This window comes from Eurytemora carolleeae, unplaced genomic scaffold (assembly GCF_000591075.1).
Source record: "Eurytemora carolleeae unplaced genomic scaffold, Eaff_2.0 scaffold1139, whole genome shotgun sequence".
NCBI classification, from domain to species: Eukaryota; Metazoa; Arthropoda; class Copepoda; order Calanoida; family Temoridae; genus Eurytemora; species Eurytemora carolleeae.
In genome coordinates, this window is record NW_019397029.1 from 85,646 (window position 1) to 97,203 (window position 11,558).

General features: G+C 30.8%; 1 protein-coding gene across 1 annotated transcript; it reads left to right on the plus strand.

The window, feature by feature from the left end:
• Nucleotides 1-4,069: 4,069 nt before the first annotated feature.
• LOC111711252 (NF-kappa-B inhibitor alpha) lies at nucleotides 4,070-7,434 on the plus strand. The gene is made up of 2 exons (XM_023485549.1): nucleotides 4,070-4,140; nucleotides 5,920-7,434. The coding sequence occupies exons 1-2, from the start codon at nucleotides 4,085-4,087 to the stop codon at nucleotides 7,232-7,234; spliced, it is 1,371 nt and encodes a 456-aa protein (XP_023341317.1). The 5' UTR covers nucleotides 4,070-4,084; the 3' UTR covers nucleotides 7,235-7,434.
• Nucleotides 7,435-11,558: the final 4,124 nt, after the last annotated feature.

Here is an 11,558-nt window from a genome sequence, read left to right on the forward strand (position 1 = left end):
GAAAGAAACAGAAAACAGATGTATGATCAGCTATAAAGAAGATACAACAGTCGGAGAAAAAATAATCACTGCTTTATTTAATTTTGTTAAAAAAATTTAATTTAAAATTAATTGTAAAAAATGTTGAAAATTCAAAGGTTTACACCATCAGAGCTGGGAACTTTAGAATGGTGGATATCGGGATTAATGCTTGATCCACTCTTTTTCTTAATCTCCTGATTAAATATTGCTTGTTCTTCTCATGAATTTAATCTCCAGATTAATTAACAGAACAGGATTAAGGATATCACATTCTAAAGTTTTCAGCTCAGGTTGAAAAAATATAAAGCTAAGCTTTATTTTTGTAATATACAACATTTGTAATATCTAACTATTGTAATACATGACTTTTATAATGGTAGACTTTTGTGATTTTATACCTCAAGAAATGTCAACCTGGCTTTAAATGCCTAACTTTTGTTATTGTAATACATCACCTTCGTAATTCTACCTTTCCAATACTATACTTTTGTAACACACCTTAATTTTGAAATTGTAACTCTATTGTGTATTGTGTAATTATCTTCATTATTTTCTAACCTTTATAACTCTAATTTTGAATAAGGATTAACTAAGAATCTACTAAAATCTTCAGTATTTCAGGAAGATATAGATCGCATGCATCTTATTGTAGGTTTCAGCTAACCTATATATATTGCTGTCTAGATTTCAACTTCAAAAACGAATTATATGCATAGTTAAATTGTCAAAATTAAAGTTTAAAAATTGATATATTACAATGGAGGTTAACATATGTTTCACTTATTTTTAATCTTATTCATGAAAAATACAAAAGTTGTCTTAACTTTTGTATTTTACAGAACTATTTTTTACAAATTCTGAAAATTTAAAATTTTAATTTGAGACCATCAAACTCATTTATTTAGCATAAATGTGCACTGTGTAATCAGTATTCTTGAAAACCCTGAATAAACAATACTTCAATATACACAAAATATTTCTTCGAAGCAAGTCCTATGGAAAATTTTATGAATCTATAATGTATTACTAATTATTATTCACTTTATCATGAATTTCATAATGAGCGTGCTTAAAAGTAATTATCGTACTATGTAATAGTTTTGATTGCTTCCCGGATTTTCTCCAAAAAAATATAGGATATTTTTAAAATATTTGTTTCAATTGAGTGCAAATAAAATTGAAATCAACTTTATATTTTGACTTCTGCTTTGTTTCAAAGCTTATTTGATCAAGAAATAGCAATTGAAATAAGACAAGTACACAAACGTTTCATAAAATTACCTGTATCGCTATTATTTTGGCACGACGTGCTAGAAAGTTTTTGGACATCAATTTTCACTATTGAAGGTTTAGATTATATTTTGTCCCTCATTAAAGCACGGAACAAAATTAAATCTAAAAAGGCTTGAACCTTCTCTCGATAAAGAGACTGTCCAAAACCTGTATAACACTGCAAACCAAAATAACAGTGTTATTTAAATATTTATTATCAAAATCCTTTTTATATTTCATATACATTTCAAATACATTTTATATTTCAAAAACCTTTTTTTGTTTAAATTTCTATGAAATGTTTTTTTCAAGTTTTTTGTTTGTTTTTCTTGTTTTATTATTGTTTACGTCTTTATTGCAGAACGTACTGTGAGAACCAGAAAACTCTGGAAAAGGCAGACGACTTTTAAACTCAAATTATTACTTTAAACATGGTCCAATAAACATGAAATTTAGCAATAGTGCACACTGTTAGAAATGCCATTTTGTAAATTTTCAATATCATCATATTTCAGGCCAATATAACCAGTATATAGAAGACATTCATTTATATGTCGTTTGAAATTTGATGTTTTCTGGTCAGAATGATTTTACTTGAATTAGCCTAAACACTAGTTGATATAAGTAAAATTAGAATCACATCAAATTTTTAAATGATGTCTGAACGCCGGATCACTGTAATTAAAGTAAGCAGGATTATGCTTGCTTCGATTTCTGATGATTGAAGTAAGTAGAATTCAAGTGAATGTAATTAGAATTTAGCGTTCAGGCCGTAAATTTATATCAAGCAGAATTATCGTTGATATATTACAACGGATCTTCATGGCTTGGTGCGTGAACTAAATACTGTTGATTGTAAGCGGGTTTTTCTAACAGTGCAGTTTCAACAGATCCACTTCACTTAATAATTGATTAAATAACGTATAGTAAGATTATGTTCTTTGTAGCAACAGCATAAACAGTTAAGTATTGCTTCAATGTAGTTTCCTGTTCCACAGTTTACTGTTTCTCACTATTATGTACGAAAAATTGTATACTTTTTTATTTTTGATTCCTTGCTAGTTCTGAAAAATTTCGGGGCCCAATCCTGAGGCATGAGTCACGTATGGGGAAATAGCCTCACATTATCTATCACATTCCCCCCAGCCCTTCATAGTATTTATAACTCGGGGATTTCCTAAAATAAAATCATATGATTTCATTCAAAATATGCTTATATGGTAGGAAAACTGGGTTAGATTAAATTTCAAGGAAGTAGGCACAGAAAGGGGGGAGTAAGTATCTAAAAATAGGATAACGTTGATTTAGAAAAAAAAAGATTTTATTCTTTTTGAAATTCGAAACTTTTAGACTTCAAATCATCTAGGAATTAAGTTTAAAAATTGATTATTTTAATAGAATACTTTTCATTTTAGTCTTAGATTTAAAAAACATTAACAATAAAGTTGGGGGGGGAATTCATGTAAAGGAATTGAGTCACAAACTCTAATTTTGTACTCAATTTCGTAACACAATGTCGTAGAAGTATAAATTCTGTTATGATCTATTAATCTACAGTTTGACATTTGAACGGTTTATACTAATAGATTTTAAATTCGGTGTTGGTGCATGGACATAAGCTCTGCAGAGTTTAAATAAAGTAGATGTTAGATCCACATTTTATTGAATTAGGTTGCAAAAATATAGGGATTAGAAAATTTGAATTGGTGGCAACAGCTCAACTCCTTTGAACCTCAAATTTACTATTTTCAAACACATTAATAGATCGAGTTCGGGGATAGCAATACCATAAATAAAACATTTGAATTAAATTGTTAACTATTCAATTAAATTATCTATGTTCAAATTATCTTAAAGCTTTTGAGTTGAAAAAATATTTCATCTAAATATAAATTTGACCGTCAAAAATGTAGCTTCAAAAAATTACTTTTATTATTGTTGAAAATGAACCAATTTAAACAAAAATCAGCCAAGAAAATTCAATTAAAAAGTTAAAAACTAAAATTGTGAATAGAAAAAATGCCTGAAGCACCATTAAAGCTATGTATAGATATTTTGCTTGTCTGTAATAAATACAGAGGCCCCTTAGTAAATCTAGATAAACTACGTTGTTATTGTCAATATAGTAAGTACATATATGTAAGAAATCTAGATGATGATTACTTTACTCTAACTCTAATACGAGTCTAACTGACTCTCTATCTCTCTAGCCAAAACTCAAGGCTCAAAGCACAACTGTGTAAAACAACGAGTAGTACTCAACTGATTTATTTCTATATACAGGTGAATGAACTGACCGGGATAGCCCGATACGGTCAACTTACAAATCGTTCAGAATTAATAATAATCATAGATAAAGTAGATAGCATTAAGAACATAGATAACATAGATTGCATTAATACAGATTATATGTTACATATATCATGAATTGCAATTAACCCAATCTAGACATAGACATATATATATAACATGCCATGTTGTCCATATGATAAAGCTCAAATATATGATGTTTGCTATAGCTGGGAAACGTCTGAACCAAATCGGCGTAAACTCTTAAAGGGAACCGTTTCCATTCAGAGGTAAACATACTATAAGAATAATTTAGAATTGTGCATTCCTTAGTAAAAGTCAAAACGGCTGAACCGATTTGTTTGGCAACTCACATAAAAACAGGGACGCTTTGTTGATGGTCGAAATTGAATAATTGTGCCAGAAACAAACAATGTCGATTTTTTTTTCGAAATCCATCTATTTGCACTGAAAAATCTGCGAAATTTTGAGTTTTGCAATTATGAAGAAAAATGGCGGCTTGAGAGTCCTACTGTCAGTAGAAGCATACACAAAATGGTATTGTGAGCTAGCTATATGAATGTCATTTTTGGTGCTTTGAATGCCTTAAATTCAAATGATGAGGTTTTTGTTTTCATCCAGGTTTCCACCAGATATATCCAGTTTAATTAGTTTAGTTTAGTTTCTCAATCTGTCAATACTCCTTGCTCTATAAGTTTGAATTCCAAGCGCGTCATTTGCGTCATCAAGGATCCTTACGCGTACACAAGGGATTCCAAGAACGGCTCACCTATATAGAAATAACCGGATTAAGCCGGATCTACATCCGGTCTACAAAAAAATACTTTTTGTCGTTCTGAAATCAAAAATTGTTTGAAACAAATCAATTGCAAGAAATATATAAATATTCTATTATAAAGACGATTGTAAAGTGTAAAGTGTTAAAATTGTTTTGAGTTATTATATTTATTATTTCTTATATACAGGGTTACCCGTAAAGGATGAGACTCCATCAAGACGACTGATATGATGCCCAATGCCCATAAAATGGTTTCTTGCAAATGTAAACTTTTTTATTTCTTTGCCAAAGGAATTGAGTCTTTGTCACAAACTCTGATTTTGTATTCCCTATATCTTGGCAACCCAGTATCGTTGACCTTGGATATTTCTAACTATTAATTCTTTTAAATAAAGTAGTCTAAGTTTGAAATATTAAAGATTTACATTATCAGGTTGCAAAAATAAAGGTAAAAGAAAATTTTAGTCTGTGGGAAAGACTCAATCCTTTGCGCACTATATTAAAAAACTATATCTAAGGATGAATACCAAATTAAATCTTCAGATCATCAAATAACTAAAGATTTATGTCGCCTTTAAAGTCTTATTCTTTCTGGATATCCATGTATGTAAAGTGACAAATATCTATTTTTAACCAAAATTTATTTCAGAAATCTGAAATCTATTTTAAGGGAGAAAACAAAAATAAAAACTGTAAGGTTACAGAAAATTTATTTTTATTTTGAAATGTATATTCACATTATATTTCTTCTCGTCAAATTAAAGTAAATAAATCTTCTATAGTTATTTTCATTGAATTTAATGTATAACAAATATATTTCTATTCTTATATATATGCATATTGCAGTTATGAAAGGTTGAAAGATATAGCAATTACTTTTTCACAAAAATGGTCATTGATTATTTCTTCTCATATAGAATGTTAATAAAAATTATATATTTATATCTCTATGCATAATGCATTTACTTTTTTACAAAAATATTTATTGATTATAATTGACTTTCTTCTGAAAAATGTGTATAAAAATAATACACGATTCAAACAAACAAAATTTATATTTATTTCTGCACGATATATCTGTACTTCAACTTTCTTTGATCCATACCCTACTTGGAAATTCTGAATTCTCTTAACACCTTGAGATTTGGAATTTACAAAACCAAACTAAATATCATCCTTGTCGTGACTTGAAAGATCCATTGTGGTTTGTACACACTTTATTCTGTAAATTACCGCTCTATAATCTATATGTTATTTGTATAAACGTTGCATAACAGTATATAATCATAATATTTGTTACCACCGTTACCACGGTTTTTCTTAATATTGTTTTTGTTGGTTGATAGAAATATAATTTCAAAAATAATTTCCATGTGTTACACTTTCAACATTTTTCAAAAGGGGTGCAGGTGATGATACTTTTTTCTTTTTATTATAATTTGAATTTTATTGAATAAGTAATTTGTGTAAAAAACTGAATAAAGTCCCGGGTTTTCACTGTGTTTTGTTAAATATATGTTATTATAGTATTATTCCAGGGAGGCAGCGGTCTATGGGATTCCCCAGACACGGAGGGTTGGCCCCTGCAGTCTGCACTACCTCTGCTCCTGCCCTAGCCTGGCAGAAGGAGGCCCATGCCGAATCTTTACAATACTTCTGTATACTATATCTCTAGGCAGAACCCCAGATAGCTTTAGTTTAAGCTTAACAGTGAACACTGCTACACACAACACACAACAACAAACAACAAACAACTTTATATTATCCAACAGCAAGATGTTTCATGAAGACGATATGGACGGCCGGGTGGTGACTGACAGAGCTGTGGAAGTTACTACTCGAATGGACTATGATCAACATCTACCAAGATATGATTCTGGCTGTGTTTCTGGAGGTTTATCTAGCCTTGGCTCTCCTAGGCATGTATCAAGAGATTACCAAAGATTGGATAGTGGGATCTGTGAACGAATGAATGAAGTTAGGATTTCTGAAACAGAAGAAAAAGAAAAGGTTTTGTTTAAAAGTCCACAATCACTTGCACTAGAATACTACGAGACAGATAGTGATGGTGACTGCCAACTACATCTAGCCATTGCAGAGGGTGTTACTGAAGTCGTCTTTGCTCTAATTAAGATGGCTCCTCATCCAAACTACCTTGATATACAAAATAATGAACTCTACGCTCCACTTCATATAGCTGTACTCGTAAATCAACCTCGTATGGTTCGAAGGTTGGTTGTTGCTGGAGCTACTACAAATATCAGGGATAAAGAAGGGAATACACCCCTCCATCTAGCAGCTAAACGAGGGTTCAAGGAGTGTGCTGTAGCTCTTCTAAGTCCAATCTCCACTGATGAGCTTCGAGAGGCAAATATCAGTACCGGAGCTAATCCCTCCAATCTCCATTCCGTCCTAGATCTTACAAACTACAATGGAGAGCATTGTGTCCACTTGGCAACCTTTGGACAGCATTACGAATTCCTTTGGTTCCTTAATCTCCATAGGGCTGATATCAACGCTATGGAGGGTAGATCGGGGAAAACAGCGCTCCATTACGCGGTCAACATGGGAGATGAGAGGCTAGTTAGGTTGCTAGCGCTACCTGCACCTAGTGGAGCGGGAGCCTGGATTAACTCAAGGGATTGGGCCGGACGAACAGCTTTACAATGTGCCAAAATTAACGGTGACGAAAACATTTTCCGACTTTTATCATCCATACCGGGATGTGACACGTCCATGGATGAAAGCGACGAGGATTTCGAGTTCGACACAGACGAGGAGATCAGCGACTACGACAGGGATTACACTGATATCGAGGTCAACGGAATGAGAATTGTCGAGTCGACGGCTTAAAGTTTCTTAAACCAATAAAACTATAGAAACATATCTGTGATCTTCTCCTTTCCCTAGAGAACATTATAATTCAATTATACATGAGATAAATACATTCAGAGTTATTAAGTACAATGTACATGTTGTACATAAATGTTGCAGATCAGAGGTTTATCAGTATTTATATGTACACGTATTTCAAAATAAAATTATAAAATGTTTATATTTGGTTTAATTTGTATGAACATGTGCTTTTTAGAGAAAGTGTAGAGAAACCAAAATTCTTGAAATGAGATCAGTCTCTTAGCTTGTATAGAACGGTCTGGATTATATATATATAGGGTTGTATAGAACGGTCTGGATTAAACACACTTTCTAATAGGAGGATATTTCCTAGAAATATGGTATCTAAACAAATCATAAATAAAAATTATGTTTCAAAAAAAAAAATTTTTTTATGGACACTGTAACGGGGGGAAGAAGAGGGGGGGGGGTTATTCCGCTGTTCTGTGAAAAGTAGACTTGAACTCTGCAGCTTGCTTTAAAACTAGATTTCGGGGAATCACAAATATTTTATTCCTCTCACATCGCAACCTTCTGGCAATACGATAGATAATTTCAGTTTTATTAGAATTTCAAATTATCTGTTTTCACAAGCGGAAAGGGGGGGGGGGTATTTCTTTTTGGGGGAAATTTAAATTGAAGACATATTTTACAGTGTGTCCAATTTTTAGCTTAAATCTCCTTATGAACAAAAAAAAAAAACGATATTAATTTTTATATAAAGGAATTGAGTCTTTGCCACAAACTCTGATTTTCTAATCCCAATATCTTTGCAACCCATGGTCGAATACCTTAGAAAATTTCAAACTATAAATTCTGTAATATTAGATAATCTAAGTTTGAAATATCAAAGGTTTACATCATCAGATTCAAAAGATAAATGGATTAGAAAATTAGAGTTTGTGTCAAAGACTCATTTCCTTTATCCTCTAATTCCAAGTGACCCTGCATGCAAATATGGCAATGCCTAATTTCAAAACCTAAATCTGATCAATGATGTGGAAGATATTGTTGTCTATCTAGGTCTAAAAGCGTTTATTGAAATAATTCCTATATGTGCATATTCCTGCAGTTGAAATATGCAAATCACATTGCATTAAACCCACAATCGAAAATAATCAGTTTTTAAAATTATAAACATTAATATATATTTTATACTTGATCAGACTATTAGTAGTGGTACTTTTGTGAATTGGGCATTGCCATTGTACGAGTGTTTTCTGCATAATTGCTGTTGGTTTCTTAGTCCTTAAATAGTTCAAAAATTATAAATATGTTTTCCTTAAATTTCCGTTCTAAAATATAAATTTATTTAGATTGTTTTTAAGACACTATTGTTTGTTTAAAGCTATGCATGATTATTAGAAGTCTCAACTTTTGGATTTAATATAACCCACTAATCCGTATCAATTGAAATAAGTTAAATCCTGTTGAGATCTATGAAGTTTAACCAATAAGAACCCATGGGCCAAAAAGAGCCAGCTTATAGAACGTATAAGCCAGTTTTTTTCAAAAAGGAACTTAAATAGTTTCTAGTAACATATCCTAACAAAATATTTTTCTAATTAAAAAATGTTTCACGAAGTTGTTAAGTAAATCCAATTTTTTTAAATGACATTCATAAAAGAAAGTTGTTGTACTTAATTGACTTATTTTAAAAAACACATAAAATATGTAGTTTGAAACAAAAAACTTCTTCTCTACATACAAGCTGGAAATTCAAACTTTTCACTTTTTACTCTCAATCATTACTTTGCTATTTTAAAAATGGATTTCTTATTTCATCTGCCCTTTTCACACAACAAGGACAAAATTATTTTTTTTTCAATTTCCGTATCAATTCATTTTTGACTGTCTCCAAATTTATTTATTTATTTTATCTACAAAATAATAGTTCGCATATTTCAACATTCGACTTGATGTTGCATTTGCTTTTACATGAACTAACAATTGAAAAATTTACTAATTAATTACAAGATTTACAGCTCAATAAAATATAACATTTTTTTATTTTTAATACAATTACTAGAATTTATTTCTGTTTCTGAGGAAAGAATTTTTTGAAGTTTTGAAATTGTTCTGAAATACAAAAATGTAAGATACTAGGCTTTTAGGGCGCTTTGCGCCCATCTTCTATTTAAATTGTGAACATGTTCTTTTTGTTTTCATTTTAAAACAAAGAAGGAAAAAATGTTGCGGATTTTTAAAAAAAATCGCCATTTCCTTTGCCAGGCTCAGATTTGGATTATCTCAAACTATTGACCATCAGCCGGAAGGTTTAAAACAGTTAAAACAGTTTAAAAGCTGCAGTAATTTCAACTCTTTTAATTTTAATTTTTGTACATTGTTCAATTTGTAAAATGTAAATAAAATGCAAATATTCACCTTTCAAAGAGAGACAATTATTAATCCTTGGAATTTGTTTCTGTAAAAAAAAATTTGAATTTCTAATTTTCTATGACTTTTAATAATTCTCTCAAAAAATCTAGTTTAGCAATTTTATGAATGTTTTCTCAAATTTGTATCTAAATTTTAATTTCATGTCTATCCTGGGACAAACTTTACAAAAAGTTTGTTCCTTTATTAAAAGGATAAAAAAGTTTTTTTCTTTATTTAAATGTTCAAAAATGTAAATTGTAGCTTACTCCTCAATTGATAAAAGTTCGGATTTTTTTAACCATCGCCCGACTTCGGAATGACTGCGGTTGCACTCTATTTTTCGGGTGAAAAAATTATAGGGTTTTGTGAATCTACACCCCCCCCCCACCCGTTTTGACCATAGGGGGGGGTTCACTTTCCAACAAATTATACAGTGTCATAATATACGTTTTGAAGGGAACCCCCTTCTTAGAAGCAAATATACATATAGATTGCCTAATCCCTGTCAATATAAAGGGATTGATACCTAATCTTGGAAGTTAATCCCTGTCAATATAAAGGGATTGTTACCTAATCTTGGAAGTTAATCCCTATCAATATAAAGGGATTGTTACCTAATCTTCGTAGAGATTGTTTCCTAATCTTGGTAGTTAATCCCTGCCAATATAAAAAGATTGATACATAATCTTGGTGTAAATACCTGACAATATAAAAGGATTGTTACCTACTCTAGATAGTTAATCCCTGTCAATATAAAGGAATTGTTACCTAATCTTGATAGTTAATCCCTGTCAATATAAAGGAATTGTTACCTAATCTTGGTAGTTAATCCCTGTCAATATAAAGGGATTGTTACCTAATCTTGGTAGTAAATTCCTGTCAATATAAAGGGATTGTTTCCTAATCTTGATGGGTAATCCCTGTCAATATAAAGGAATAATTTCCTAATCTTGGTAGTTAATCCATGCCAATACAAGGGATTGTTACCTAATCTTGGTAGTTATTCCCTGTCAATATACAGGGATTGTTACCTAATCCTGGTAGTTATTCCCTGTCAATATAAAGAGATTTTTACCTAATCTTGGTAGTTAATCCCGTCAATACAAAAGGATTGTTACCTAATCTTGGTAGTTAATCCCTGTCAATATAAAGGAATAATTTCCTAATCTTGGTAGTTAATCCCTGTCAATATAAAGGGATTGTTACCTAATCTTGGTAGTAAATTCCTGTCAATATAAAGTAATTGTTACCTAATCTTGGATGTAAACCCCTGTCAATATTAAGAGATTGTTACCTAATCTAGGTAGTCAATCCCTGTCAATAAAAAGAGATTGTTACCTAATCTTGATATTTAATCCCTGTCAATATAAAGGGATTGTTGTCTAATCTTGATAGTTAATCCCTGTCAATATTAAAGGAATGTTACCTAATGTTGGTAGTTAGTCCCTGTCAATATAAAAAAGATTGTTACCCAATCTTATTAGTTAATCCCTGTCAATATAAAGAGATTGATACCTAATCTTGGCAGTTATTCCCTGTCAATATAAAGTGATTGTTTTCTAATCTTGATAGTTACTCCCTGTAAATATAAAGTGACTGTTATCTAATCTTGATAGTTAATCCCTGTAAATATAAAGGGATTTGTACCTAATCTTGGTAGTTTATCCCTGTCAATATAAAGAGATATCTGATAAAAACAAAGGTTTCAGGGGTACCGTTGTAAATTGGGTATTATCATCTTTACATAGAGGTTCACTTAAGATTTAATTTACAGACCCTTTAAAATATATAATTATCATTTATTTGTCGAACAATAATATTTGGTTTAGATATTAGATTAGAGATTATATATGACTATAATGCAATTTTTACATAAATTGTGAACTAACAACTTTAACCAGTC

Coding starts and splice junctions, on each gene's coding strand:
- LOC111711252 (XM_023485549.1), top strand. CDS start 4,085: ATGAAGAAAAATGGCGGCTTGAGAGTCCTACTGTCAGTAGAAGCATAC. Junction 4,141..5,919: donor GTAGAAGCATACACAAAATG/GTATTGTGAGCT, acceptor GTATTATTCCAG/GGAGGCAGCGGTCTATGGGA.